Source organism: Lynx rufus, unplaced genomic scaffold, assembly GCF_022079265.1.
Source record: "Lynx rufus isolate CCGP_SWC_20201006 ecotype Redwood Valley unplaced genomic scaffold, mLynRuf1.p SCAF_20, whole genome shotgun sequence".
In the NCBI taxonomy this organism is placed as follows: Eukaryota; Metazoa; Chordata; class Mammalia; order Carnivora; family Felidae; genus Lynx; species Lynx rufus.
In genome coordinates, this window is record NW_025814835.1 from 28,526,143 (window position 1) to 28,540,820 (window position 14,678).

The 14,678-nt window shown below is 56.2% G+C and overlaps 1 protein-coding gene across 1 annotated transcript; it reads right to left on the reverse strand.

The window, feature by feature from the left end:
• Positions 1 to 651: 651 nt before the first annotated feature.
• Positions 652 to 13,136, reverse strand: SIGLEC15 (sialic acid binding Ig like lectin 15). The gene is made up of 6 exons (XM_047086472.1): positions 13,085 to 13,136; positions 5,803 to 5,862; positions 5,046 to 5,429; positions 3,588 to 3,974; positions 2,475 to 2,505; positions 652 to 733 (listed from the first exon to the last, which is right to left on the reverse strand). Exons 1-6 carry the CDS (start codon positions 13,134 to 13,136, stop codon positions 652 to 654), a joined length of 996 nt encoding a protein of 331 aa, XP_046942428.1.
• Between the last annotated feature and the right edge of the window lie 1,542 nt (positions 13,137 to 14,678).

Sequence of the window (14,678 nt, forward strand, 5' to 3'; positions counted from 1 at the left end):
CTCTCTGGAATCCTTGTTCTTGGCCAGGCTGGTGTGGGGCCCCCACTTGTCCAAGAAGTCTCTGCACGTCCCACGTCCCTCTGCCTGCAAGGAGGAGCCCGTGGCCTCCCCCCCCCGCCCCCCGCCGCCACATCTGTACATGGTTCTGTACTTTGCGAAGTCCCTTCACATCCATAATTTCTTCAGATCTTGGTAGTCCTAGCAGCCAGGAGGGAAGATTATTGTCCATGTTCCAGAATGGACAAACTGAGACTCAGAGAGGTAAAAACATGCCCTAGTCGACACAGCAAGTCAGAGCCTGGGAGCCCCTCTGACCAGTGTCTTGCCCGTTTTATGATGGCATTCTATGTAAGAAAGGGCCAGAACTTGTCTGTGAGCTTCACGCTGAGCTCACGCACACACGCACAGACACGTACACACACATACACATTCTTTCAAAATGCTGGTCCCAGTGATGGGGGCTCTGGGACAGACATCCACGTAAGAAACCACTGAGCCTCTGTGAATGGGGTCTGGACTCCCTTTGTGGGGGGTTGCCTGGCAAGGGGCTGCCAAGGTGGCTGGCAGCCAGGAAGGGCTGTCCCAGCCAAGCCTGGCATTGGCCTTCGCTCCTCATGCTGTACAAGAGGATGCCAGTGGCCAAGGGGCTCCTCACGGTAAACATGTGGCTGCTGGTGGGTCCCGAGGGCTCATCTGGCTCAAATTCTCATAGTTGGACTCCTGAGCCTGGGGCCTGTGGACAGGAGAGAGTCGGTTGACCACCCGATACAGAAGTGGGGTCATCACCAATTGCCCAAACCATGCCCCAGCGACGGGCAGGAAGGAGACACGAAAGGGGACTGGGGCCTATATCCAGCAGGGCTTGCGGACCAACTAAAGGGTGGAGGAAGGGTAGGGGCAGCAGCTGTGGAGCGGGGAGGAGGCTAACACAGGGGAAGGCAGCCCAGACCACAGAGGTGCTATCTTCTCGAAGGGATCTCATTGGTGGCTTCAGCTGTCTTGTGTCACATGCCCTCCAGACTGATCTCCCGGGCTTGGCCTCCTGAGCTCCAGCTGCTCTCCTGACTTTGACTTCTCCCCAGGGACATCTTAACAGGCATCTCACACCTACATGTGAGTGCTCCCATGATCCTCACCACCACCCCCTTCTCTCTCTCTCGTCTTCATCTTAGTGGCACCCAGGGTGACAGCTCCAAACGGGGCACCCTGGCTGCCTCCCTCACTTGTGCTGCCCACCTGGCCCTATGGTCAGCCCCGCCTTCCACCAGTCCCACCTCCCCACCTCCACCACTCGACCTCCTTCCTAGTGTCAAGCCGGCCTCAGCTTTGGTCAGCAGCCACCCCAAAGGTCTCCTGGCCCCCACTCTTGTTCGGATGGGGCCACCTGTCTGCTTCAGTGATTTCTCATCGGCCCCTTTCCAGGTCGCCCCTGAGCCTTTGACTTGCCCAGTGACTGCCTCCCTCCCCTGGGGCTCTGCTGCATGGCCCTGTCCATTTCCTTTGCAGCTCTTATTTTAGAATCTAAGATGATCTTGTTTAGGTGTTTATTAAATTCTCCACATCATGTGAGTTTTCTGAGGTCAGGGGGTTTTGCTGTAGCGTTAGCATCCAAAACAGCGTCTGGTACATGGCGGGTACTCAATAAATATTTGAACACTCAGCTTTCTGATTTAGGTGCCTTTAGCAAAGAAAAGGGGTATTGCACAGGTTTCCAAGAATGTGGGGGATAGCTGGCCAGGCAGCTGGAGAGAGGGGACTGGGCTGGCATTATGGTTTTTCCAGCCCCCAGGGCACAGGCAGGGATGGAGTTATAGGAATGCCAGGGCTTGTCCAATGGGCCCTGAAAGACTGTGTTCCGCCTCCCCACTCCCCAGCATCCCAGGCACACTGCCCAGGGTCAGTGAATTGGATTCTTTCTTCTTCAACACAGACTTCCACATGAGCAGACACTGGGAGAGAAGGGGAGCCTGGACACGAGGGTCAGCACTTCCTAGCTTAAACCCTCTGAACCTCTAATGGCATTTTGTTTGTGAAACCTTCAGCTTTGGGGGAGAATCAGTGCCCCCAGGTGGCTTTTGTGTGAGTCTGCCTGTTCTACAATGCTTAGGAGAACAAGAGGAGACACAGCCTTGAGGAATCACATCTAGGTGTGGACATAAAACAGAAAAATGGCCCTGCAGCACCAGGAAACCAGGCGGGTCTGGGAGAGATGCCAGGGCGAGGCTCAGACTGTAAATGCTGGGGGTGGGGTGGGGAGAGCAGGTCACCGTGGCCTGGTCAGGCCAAGAAGGACTTGGGAGACCGAAGAGGAAGGCTTTGGAAGGCCACAGGGAGGGTCTAAACCCTGGTCAAGTTCCAGCCCCCAGTCCTGCCCTTTGCCATTCTTTATCCTTACGGCACGAGCCTTGAGAAGCCTGCATGCCTTGCTTGGCCAGTGGGGACTAGAGCCGGGTGGGTGAGGGCAGGGTACTCACCGTGGTGGGGTGTCCTGGGCAACTGGGTGCTCTGTGTAGGGACAGAGAGACAGAGAAAGAGAGAGGAGAGGCATGAATCTCCATGGTCGTCGCAGGCTACAGGCCCTGGCTGCCCACCCTACCCCACTGTGGAAAGTGGTCTCAAGGGACGTGTAACAAACACTAGCTGGCAGGGGGTGAAGTGGCCTGGCAGATGACCAGGAGTTAACGAGGAGGAGCGTGGAGTGAGGAGCGGCCCAGCAGAAAGACCCGCCTTTCTGAGGACCGTGCAGCACAGAATGCTTGGTGGGTGTGAAGAGCCAGCAAGACGGACGGCACAGCCACAGGAAAGGAGGCAGCAGCCAGGGCAACTGTGACAAATTTTGGATTTCATCCCAGGAGAGGCTGAGGCCGGTGCTGCTGACCTGGGCCTGAGAGGCCCTGGGAAGCCCCTCTCTGGGGCACGAGCAAATTTCCCAGCCAGCTCAGCAAGAGAAGCGTGGGGTGAGCAGCAGCTCCTGAGGACACCCTGTTAGCTCACACTTCCTCACCTCTGTGTTTGCTGTTCCCTCTGCTGGGAACACCACCAGCTCCTTGTTTGCTTTTCTGAGTTAGCTCTCACCTTCCCTCCTGGCCCCTATCCAGATGTCCCACCAGAGTGAGGCCTGCCAGTCTGTGCTTGGGTGGTACCTGGGCTCCAGGACAGCCCTTCCCCCTGCAGACTGGGCACCTCTTACTCAGCTCTGTATTCCTAGCACCTACACAGCACACAGTAGGTCCTCAAGATGCTTACTGTAACATAACGGAATGGTGCTATCTGGGAAAGCCTCACGTGTGGTGGTGTCATTTATGGGGTGCCGCCAAAAGGGCGGCGCTATACTTTCTGGGTCTCTATCTCTGTGCCTCTGGGTAGAGGCAAGTTCCGTAACCTCTCTGGGCTCCGCTTCCTTGGTGTAAAACAAGGTCCTGCTAGTTCCCACCTCCTGAGCTTTACGCAGGGAGAGGAGAGTGAGTTGGAGCACGGGTGCAGAAAGTCTGTTTGGGCTGGGTTACGCCAGGTGGTCAGCCGGGCGGCCTTACCTAGAAGGAGAGCCCCCGCCCCTCGCACCCACCCTGGCCCGGGGGTGCACCCACCTGGGCGGCGGCGGGCGACAGCGCGGGCGGCCAGAACGCCGAGCAGCAGCAGCGCCTTGAGGCCGAGTGCCCCGAGCGGCAGGGCGAGCGACGAGGCCCCGGAGGCGCCGTGGAATCGGAACAAGTAGACGCTGGCCTCCGCGCGGCCCAGGCTGTTGGACGCCGTGCACGTGTAGCGGCCGTCGTGGACCAGCGCGGGCAGCTCGGCGGTCACCTGGTGGCCGTGACCCTGTCCCTGACCCGGGCCCGGCACGGAGGCCGAGCCGTTGCCCAGGGCCGGGCCGGACCAGTCGAGGACGGGCGGCGGCTCCCCCTCGGCCGTGCAGAGCGCGCGGAAGGAGTGCGCCGTACCCGGCAGCACCGAGAGGTTGACGATCCGCGGGGCGGCTGCGGGCAGCGGCCAAGGGGTCGAGGGAGAAAGCGAATCCTGGTCAGAGCAGAGGGGGCAAAGGAAAAGGCAAGGGGGACCCCTCCCAGTCCCGTTTAGTCACCAAGAGATTTGGGGGTGGTTGGCTCAGAGAAGAGGGAGTAGGCGCTCTAGCGCCACGGTGCCTGGGTCCCAATAGAGATGTGGCCTTGGGCAAGTTATTCCGAAGCTCCGTGCCTCAGTTTCTTCATGCGTAAAATGGGGATCGCTTTCTTTATGGGGTCGTTGGGATTTGACAAGTTAATACATGTGGGGTGCTTGGATTAGGGCGTGGCCCATTAGCAAATGCGCACTCAACGGTCGTTATTGTTGCGGTAGCTCAGGGCTGGGGACTGTCTGCTGGTAGGGGTTCAAGGGCACTTCTCACTCCCAGACAACCTGTCTGTGGCAGGGTGTCGAGGGCCCTGGGGAGAAACTGAAATGCACTCGGAGAGGCAGCCCGGCCAGCCCAAGGGCACATGGGAAGTTCGTGGCAGAGGCAGACGAGCCCAGAACCGGATCCCCACGGCAGCGGGGTGGGGCTAGGATATTTAAAAGCTCCCCAGCTAATTCCAGTGCACAGCCAGGGTTGAGAACCACTGTTCTAGGGACCGGGGATCCTGGTGCCCACTTCTTTATGCCAGAGTCTAGCAAAATACTGGGCACTGTGGGCTCCCTGGGCATTCCCCCCCCCCCCCCACGGGGCTGCGGGTGCCCTTCAGTGCACAGAGCACATATCCCATTGCAGCCTTTGCCGTATTCAGGATTACTCGTGCTTCTCGCCCCCTAGACTGCGAGCTCCTGGGAACATTCACTCTCTGCGCGCTTCATTACAGTGCCCATTCCCGGGCCCCATTCAGCCCTTCTCGGAGCAAGCGGTCTGCATTTTTAACTAGTTCCCACGTGGCTCGTAGCCATCGCCAGTGAGACCCCCCCCCTCCTTCCCTAGAGAGATGGGCTGTGTATGGCTCCCTGGCGGGCGCAGTGCCGGCACCCGGAAAGCCCTCTGGACGGGGCGGGGAAGGGGGCCGGGACAAGGGCACGGCGCTCACCGGTCACGCGGAGCCGGATGCCGTGGCGGCTCTCGTAGCGGTCGTGGACGTCGCCGGCGAACTCGACGCGGCAGAAGTAGCGGCCGTCGTCGGCCAGGGCGAGGCGCTCGACGCGCAGCGACAGGTCGTTGCGGCGCGGGTTGCCCAGCAGCCGGAAGCGGCCGTGCAGGCTCAGCGCCGTCTGGCAGAGCTCGCTGCCCCGCGCCGCCGCGCACCGGAACACCTGCGGGCCCGCGTACGCCTCGCCCGCGCGCCAGATGGCCGTGAGCGGCCCGTCGTAGTGGCGGTGCGGGTGCGTGAAGGTGCAGGGCAGCACGGCCGCCTCGCCCGCCGCCGCGCTCACCTCGGCCGGCACATGCATGGACCAGCGCTGCGCCGGCGCACCTGCGGGCAGGCGGCCGGAGCGTCAGCCCTGCCCTGAGGCCGCGCCGGCCGCAATCCCTCGGACTCTGGGAGGCGGGGGGAGGGGAGTCCCCACCGGGAGGTTTGGAAACCTTAGGACTCTGGGAGCGTCTCCCACCTGGGGGCCCAGAAGCCCACCCCGTGACCGTGACCCGAGAGGCATCTCCCGGGATCTTGTCTCCCGGGACTCTTGAGGTGCCTGGGACTATTTGCCTCATTCAGGCGGTCCCACTTCACCGACAGGCCCCTTGACCCCATACTCTTCCCTAACCCCTGCCCTGCTGCAGAAAAGCCCTGGATTCCATGGTTACATTAGTCCCAAGACCCCCGCGGTAGTGATAATAAAAGCACTTACTGTGCACCTCCGTGTTGAGCAAGTTCCCGGTAGTATCTCTTTTAGTTCTCACAAATGATCCTAGATGTAAGCACAGTTATTCCTGGGTTGTATGTAATAAACTGAGGCACAGAGAAGTTGAGTGATTACATAAGGTCACACAGCTAGGAAGCAAAGCCGGAATTCAGACTCAGGACTGCCTGATTCCACAAACGCATGAAACCTTGGGGCTCATCCAAGGAGACCAACACTCCCATTTACAGAGGGGAAACGGGCCTTGGCAAGGGATGGTATGTTTTGAGCTTAACGTGTTGAATGGGATGAGATTCTTTGAGAATCCGGGTCAACCGAAATGGACTTCCCAAAAGGCCAGATGAGCTGAGAGACCAAGAGTGGTAGACCATTGCGCTGCCTTCTTGCTCTTCTCAAGCGCCTTTGGGCTGTTTCCTCACCTCCTGTGTTGTGAGCCTCTGAAGTACGGTTGAGCTAGGGTCTGGAAGCTGTGCTCCGCCTTCAGCTTGAAGATGACGGGAGAGCCTCTGCCCCTGTTGTTGCATATGTGTGCTGCTTTGGGGAAGGGGTGAGCAGGTGGGTGGGTGGGTGTTGGACCTGGGCCTTGGAGGATCAGGATAGGGGTGGTGTCTCCCTGAGGAGGGAGGACAGGCTGCTAGTTCTACCCAGCTACAACGCTGAATGCAGTTCACAAAAGGGATCCTTAGAGGGAATAATATACCCACTCTGGTATTTCCCAAGAGCTTTGTAATTTACACAATTCTTTGGTATACATCATGTCACATGACCCCCAAAACACCCTAGGGGAGAATGACTCGGGGAACTATTGTTATAGATGCGAAAATGGAGTCCCAGAGTCACACAGACAGATGCTGGGAGAAACCCAGCTTTGCTGACTCCATGTCCAGTGCTCTTTACTCTTTGGGGGTAGCTCATGTCCTGGTTTGGAATCCCCCCGGCCCACAGCCAGTTACCATCCGTCCTCCAAGAAGCCCATCCCATCTATGAATTATCTACAGGTCAGGACATTTCTTCTGCATAGAACCAACATCTGCCACTACCCACATGACCCTCTTTGGAGCGTGCACATCCTCTCACGGTGATGGCCCTTCTGGGACCCCAGCATGGCTATCCTGGACCCATTAAGTCTTCCCTTCTCTGGTGGAAGTCCCGGGGCCTCCCCTGCTCCTCCCCTTCCTCACTGCCCGCTTGGTGCTCTCCGTGCAATGTAGTGTCCTGAGCCGGGGACTCCAGATATGTGCTGCAGGGGCGTGTGTTGCACGTGTCCTGCAGGGGTGTGCCACAGATGTGTGCCGTGGGGGTGCTGGACCAGGAGAGTGGGGTACGAATTGGGTTGTGTGAGCTTTGCCTCGTATAAAATGACACTGTGGGCTTGTGCCGAGCTTGCAATCCAGTAAAACCACAAGCTCTTTTTTCACGCGATCTGCTTATAAGCCAAATTTCGTTTCCTCTAAACAAGTGGAATTATGCTTTTGAACCCAAGTGGAGGACTTGACATTTACCTCTACTAAGAGCTTGTTTGCTCAGTTGTTAATAATCAAAGGGCCTAGTTTCAAATCTGAGAAACCCTTCCTGAAGGTTTTGCTGGTTTACTCAGTACCTCCAGCTACAGAAACGGTTTCCCCACTCTTGAGGCTCAGTCCCTGCCTCAGTTTCCCTACACTTCTCACCCTCTGTAACCTCAGCCTCTTTTGAGCTTCTGCATCTCGCAGGCATCCTGGAACCAGGTACTGATTCCCCAGAGGTATTTTTTTGCTATTGTGCATTCATCAATTAGGAGGTGTTTATCAGACATGTCCCACTCTAAGCCAGGCACTTGGATACAAGCCAGGGTTACAAAGATCAATAGGTTACCTTATCAGCCTGCTGGAGCTCACCACTCAGAAAGGGAGACAGATCTGTGAACACATAATTACACTACAGCCTGCCAGGTGCTCTAATGAGGGACACGAACAATGTTTCCTCTGTCTGAACAAGTTTCCTGGCCTATATCATTCACCAACTTCCTCCCAGTCATCCCCAGGTCTCTGCTGAGTCTTCCTACAGAGGGGAGGCTTCCTTGAACCCCAAGGCTGGGTCTGGCACCCTTGCCTTCGGCCCCTGGCCTGGCAGAGGTACATCCTCCAGGCATCCAGAAGCTCTGGGAGGACAGGGACCACGTATGTGTGGTCGTATTTGTGTCATCACTGCCTAGCACGGCACTTGCCACAAACCAACTGATGTTGAATTGGATTGCTGTAAAAGGGCGGAAGGGAGGGTAATCAGGCTGGCAGAGGAGGGTGGTGTGGCTGGGGGAAGAGGAAGAGGTGTGCAAATATTAGTCAGCGAATGCTTGGAGGACCAGCAGATTCTTGAGAAAGAAGTGGGATTTTCTAAGATTTGGTGTAGACGGAAGGAGCTCTAGGCAAAGAGAGGTAAGGACATGAGCATAGAGGTTGCAGGCATGACGAGATAAGGGAGCCAGAGTACACAGTGCTTTGGGTGCTCACTGGGAGATATTTCTCATTTCATTTCATATGTACGACGACCCAATGAGAGACTCGCGATAGCCTCTTTTGGGGAAGAGAGAACTGAGGCTCAGGCCACATGACTGCCCAAGGTCACTTGACTCACCAGAATCAGAGCCAAGGCTTCCCCCTTGGTGGCTCACGTTTCTACTCTGTCCTGTGTACTGTGTCGCTTGGGGATGACAGTCTAGTTTGGAACATCCTGAAGTGGGATACAGATGGTCTGCCACGGCCTCTCCCTCCCTGGGGGCTTTGCTCTAGGAGCAGAGAGGGCCCACAGAGGCCCTTTTGGCCAGTGTGAGGATCTTGGCTCCAGTTAAGGGGAGATTTGTGTTTCCTGTTTACCTGCTGGATGGTGTTTCAAGAGGAAAGCACCTGGACTCCCTGTTACATGGAGACTTCGGACACATCCACTCAGGGACTCAAGGGGAGGGTGGGAGGTCCCGGCAGGAACTGCCCAGGGAGCACATGTGTTTGCTTTGGCAGGAATCTAAGCTCCCCAGCGTCCTGTGACATTTGTCATTCCCTCTGGCAGCTCATGCCCGTCTTTAGGACAAGGGAGGGATGACTCCTGAACTAAAACCATGCCCCCTTATTGTGGAGTTTCTAATCTCCTTGCCTCAGGACTATTAGCCTCTGGGGACAGCAAGAGACCCACATTCTTCTCACTGTCCACCTTCACCACTCAGTGGTGGGCCACAGGGCATGCTGGCAAGCTTTCCTGCTTTGGCACAGCTGGACCTGGGTGACAGTCTCACTTGTGGTCATTCTTTCCTGGGCTCTTATGAGCACCCAGTCTGAGCCTGGCACTGTTCTAGGCTCACTCACTTATGGGTGATCTTTGGGCAGGTTACTTACTGTCCCAGGTCTCAGACTCTTCTGCTGCAAAGTGGGGCGCCTAATACCTTCCTCATGGGCTTGAAGGTTGAATGAAGTCACACGTGTAGCTCGCCCAGCAAATGCTCAATGCACGTTAGCCCCCTTCTCTCCCCAGCCCTGCCAAGGGAGGGTGCATATGAGGGAGCAGGGTGGGGGTGCTGAGCAGTGGCGGGAAGTGCTCTGGGCACACACCTCAAGCCGATGCAGCAGGGGTGAAGATAGGGGACGCTGACATCGCACCTTTGGCGGCTCAATTTAGCATCTTAGGGACCGTGTGGGCAGTCAGGGTGGACCGTGCCTCCCAGGGGATGGCCACGTGTTGCTCAGAGCTGGAGTCCCTCAGACCTCCCCGGTGCTGCCGCCCCCTCGGCCCCATGATGGCTGACATCACCAGCAGACGGCAGCCACTCTCATGAGGCCAGCGATCTGTAAGGGGGCCACCCTCCTTGGGGACATTTGGCATGCTAGCAGGGGTGTTCTCAGGGAGTGACTCCGGCGGTAGCCTCTTGGGCATGGTGGCACCTGGAGTGTCAGGAGAGGGCATTTGAGGGCAAGGGGAGATGTTCCTCTTGGCCAGCAAACCTCACCAGGGAGGTGTGTGGGTTGAGCTGGGGCACACTGCCTTCCGTCCACTTCTCTCCTGCCTGCGTTTGCTCCCAGCAATTCTTTTTGGGGCCTGTGTGTTGTGCAGATAGGTTGTCAGTGGAGAAAAGGGGAGAAAGGGCTGCAGACCGGGGAGGGGGGTGGGGTGACAGAGAAAACAGGAAACCCATCTTTCAGTGTGAGCTGGACCCAGAAGTTTCTAGGGAAGGGATGAGGAGCAGGGATGCATGAGGGAAAGGCCTGGCTGTTCTCCTGACCTCGGGGTTATCCAGGCTTCTCCCGTAGCCTTGCCTCTCGGCCACACGGCTGTGGACGTGGCCCCGCTTGCCTGAGCTACAGATGGAGAGCCTCAGCTGACCGTGCCCCGCGGCCAGTGTCTGCCCCAGGGCGCTGCTCTCCCGAGTTCCCACTCAGCCTGTCTCTGCCCGTGCTTCCCTGGCCTTCTCAGAGGGCCCTGCTCCCTGTCAGTCCTTCTCCACCCCAGGTAGGACTTCTCAGCCCAAGCTACTGGCCACAGTAGCCGCCAGGAGCAGAAGCATCATCCTGGCTCGGGGAACTCTCCCGTTTCCCCCCTGGACCCATGACAGCAGCCCATCTCCTCCTTGGCCTCTCCCCGCACCCCATGTCCTTGCTCACTACTGAGATTTGTCTTGCCTTTTGGTTTGTTTTGCGGCAGTGGTTCAGAGCTAATAAATTCCTTTGAGCACAAGCTTTGCTCTGGGCTCCCCACCGCTGCATGTGGATGGTGTAAAGGTTGGGGCTTGCACTCAGAACCCTCTGGTTCAGCCCAGGCTGTGACAGCCCAGAAAAGTTACCCGACTTCCATTGGCCTCCCTAAACAGGCACAGGGGTCCTTGCACTGCAGAGCTGGGGTGAAGAGTAGATGAGCTGCTTGTCAGGGCCTGAGATGGGAGCCCTTGAGGGTGACAGTGACTATGATCGCTCTACCTATTATCAGAGGCTTGTGGACCAACTGCAGGGTTGTCCAAAGTCACCCAAGTGGTCAGAGCTCCCAGACCATTGTTCTTTCCACCTGCATGTTCCCTGGCATCTCCAGCTTTCTGAAAGCAGATCCGTGGGGAGCCAGACGGGAAAGACAAGAAGACACGGGAGAGTGTGTGTGTGTGAGCCCCTGGGAGATTAGGGGCTGCCCCAGGGCGCTGGGTGCTGAGGGTGGGTGGCATCGGTAAGAAGAAGGGCACAGAAAGGGGAAGGGGGGTTTCCTGGACAAATTCCTCCCACTTTGTTTTTGCCGACGGCTTGCCCTGGCCCTATGCTCAGAGATGCAGCTGGGGGGCAGAATGTGACGCGCGGGGACCCTGCTCACGCAGCCCCTCAGGCTCCCACATTGCAGCCTAACCCAGCCCGGTCGTCCGGCCTCTTGCCCAGGCCTGGTGCCACACGGAGAGGCTCATAGGTGAACGGTGCCAGAGGGGTCTCAGAAAGTGCGACCCTGCTCACCCTAGTTCCGTGAAGCAGCTGCCAGTGTGAGAAAAAGGGATCCCCTCCCCAAGACGCCTCAGCCTCCCTGGGTAAATCTCAGTACATGGCAGGAACACTTGCGTGGTTTAAGTTTTGTTCTTGGACACGTGACTGCTCATACTTCCTCTACGTCTTTTTGTCTTTGACTGATTCATAGCCCCTGACCCTCAACAGCAGAAAAGAAATAAACCAAAACAAGCACCCCCACCCCCACCCCGCCAAAGCTAGCCTCTCTCAAGGGTATGTGACTTCAACAAGATTTCCTTGCCATTTCCTTGTACAATCACTGAGCACCAGGACTGTGCTGGGGGCTTTTATATACATGATCTAATTATCCTTCACAGCACCCCACGAGGCACCAGGGACCCCACTTTGCTGATGCTCAGAGAAGTTAGGCAACCTTTTCAGGGCCACACAAGGTAGTAAACAGCAGAGCCAGGATTTAAAGCTGTGTATGACGTCAACACTTATGCTTGAACCGCTCTCTTATCAGCCCAAGATCCGGGCAGGGTCACCTTCTCCAGCCCCCACCCTCTAAGTGGCACCCTAAATCATCCCAGGGAGTCAGCCGAGTTAGGGCACTCTGGGAAAAGAAAGCCTCTCCCCTATCAGCCCCCACTGGAGGGCTCTGTCAGGGGACAACGGGCAGCGCAGGGTGGGGACTGGGGTCGGTTCAGTCTAGAGCCACACATCCTAGCCCCACCCTACACCACACTTACCAATTAAAGTGGCCAGCACTTCTAAGAGCTCTGTAGGCAGCTGCTCTTATCCAAACCCGACCTGAACTGGACTCTGCCTCAGTTGAATGCTCAAGAAGAAGGAAAAGGAGCCTAAGGTGTGGGAGTGTATAATCCAGTCATGGAGACAGGACCCCAAACAAGGAATGTTGCCTAACAGCTTAGAACACCATGATATCAGAGATCACTAATGTGGCACATGACGGCCAGTGGCCATGCACATGGAGGCACCGACGCTGAGTCCAGGGACATATCCACAAGAGGGATGTCTCAGGCGGGGGTCCGGGAAAGGACTGGGGTCTGGGCCAAGGGGCTCGGAGGATGGCTTTTGTCATTTATCCCAATTACCCTCAACTATGTCGAGCATCAGAATGACCTGAGAAGATGGTTGAAGATGCAGACTTCTGGGCCCTGTTGCCTGATATTCTCATTCTGCAGGACTGGGGTGGAGCCCAAGGATCTGCATTTGAACAAATACTCTCTTCCCACTGAAATGCTGCTACCGATGGTCGATGTTCGGTCGGTAACAGAAACACCGTTCCCAGGGACACGAACTCACTGAGCTCAGTGCCAATGACGTCGTTACCTAAGCCTGCGGCAAAGGGTTCCCATTCACGCCTTGGGGTTCCCCCTGAGCGGTCAGGATGCCCTCTATCGGTTGCCCTGTTCCCCATGTGAAATCACCCCCACTCTTCCCCCAAACCCGTTTTCCCTCTGGGCTGTGCCCATCGTGACACAAAGCACTTGGATGACCGCAACACCCGAGGTCCCTTCAGAGCCTGGACTGTCCGCCCCAAAGCTTGCCCACTATCTCCTTGGATCCTCACAGCGGTGGCTGAGCCGGTGGCCTTTCTACAGGTGGGGCTCAGAGAAGTCAGAGGATTGCCTAAAGTCACCGGAACCCAAGATGACACCCGGGCTTGAACTTGTGGCTTCTGTCAACGCAGCTTCCCTAAGTGCAACCCGGTTGTCCCAAGTTCAAGGAGAGAAGACTGTACCTAAGATTCTGTGAGCATCTATTCTGTTCTGAGCAGGGGCCACAGAGAAAAGTGGGAAACTTACCTATAGGGAGGATGCCCACCAGGCAGGCCAGGAGCCGGAGGGACCATTCCATGCTGTGAGTGTCTGGAGACCCCAGACCAGCCCCACACTCGCCTGGGCCACCAGCGAGAAGCCTCCCTGATGAGGAGAAGGCAGGTGAGGGGGTGGGTTGTGTGCCCAGGCCTGTGCCCCTACTGGGCTCCAGGCTCCAGGGGAACTGGGGAGAGGCAGTTGGGCAGCCTGGATATGATCAGATGAAGCCCGTGGGGTTTAGTCATGTGGAAAACCAACAGGGGAACCACTCAGATGATTTTCCAGGACAGGAAACAGAGAAGCACTTGAGGAAGAGGAAGGACCCTTTCCTGGGGCCACTGGTCCCTTTGAAAAAAGTGCTGCTCTTTTGCTGCCTGCCCTCTCTTCCTCCCTTCTTCCCTTCGTCCTCTCTCTCCCTCTACCCGCCTCCCTTCCCCCTTCCCCTTCTCCCTTCCTTCCCTCTTCCTCCCTCTTTCTACCCTCCCCTCCCTTCCATCTTACCTCCCTTCCTTCCCTCCCCCCTCCTCCCTCTCTCATTCTACCTTCCTTTCTCCCTCCCCCACCCCTCCTCCCTCCCTCCTACCACCCTCTTCCCTCCCTCCTCCTTTCTTTCCCTCCTTTTCTTCTCTACATTTTTAGTGTGCCAGCACGGGTTTTCATTTTGATGAAGCTATCTTCCTGTGGCCATGCTGATTCTGAAGTGGTGATTATTCACAGAAGAAAAGTCCTCTCCAAAATGTAGTCATCATTGACAATGGTTACATTACCAAGCAGCATAAAAGGGAAATAGTAAACTTACTAAGCAAATCAATCCAGACAAACATGTCAAAATGCTCAGAACATCAAAATGTCAGATAGAAATATCCTACCACAGGGGCAGAATCTCGGTATCTGTGCCAAGGAGGTAATCAGAAAGCTGAACAGAAAAAACGGCTAGGTAGGAGGCTGGCCAAGGTGAGCCAATGCTTGCGGAGAGGGAAATGTTTTAGTTAGGATAAATGCTAATCTGTTGAGAGAGAGAGAGAGAGAGAGAGAAGTTCTCAAATACAATAGATTTTTTTAAAAATGGAAGTTGATTTCTGTCCCATATATCCGTCCCAAGGTGAGCGATTTACGTAGGCAGGTGGCCTTGCTTCTCCAGGTCATTCAGGGATCCAGGCTCAGACCTACTGTTACTTCCTCACCCCCTTCTCCATTGTTAATGGCCTTAAGGCTGAAGGTGGCAATCAGGCTTGTTCAAGGGGAAAGATAGAAACTCTAATTGGCTTGTCTTTTTGGTTACCCATGATCCAAAAAGCTGTAGACATCACATCCACTCACCTCCATGGGCCACGCCCACGGCAAGGGAGCCCTGGAAGTGTGGTCTCTAATGAGGTGGTGCTATGGTCAAGCTAAAATTTATTACCCTGGAAGAAGGAAACAGATGTTGATGGGTGGTTACTTGTCTCTGCCCCAAGTGTTTGCTATAACTCTAGAAAACTAAACTTTGGAAAACAATCAATTCCATAAACTCTAAAATGTCCTTGAAGGATGCACCCTTATTTTATATACAACTGAGAGAGAAAAAAACTTTGTACCTTTT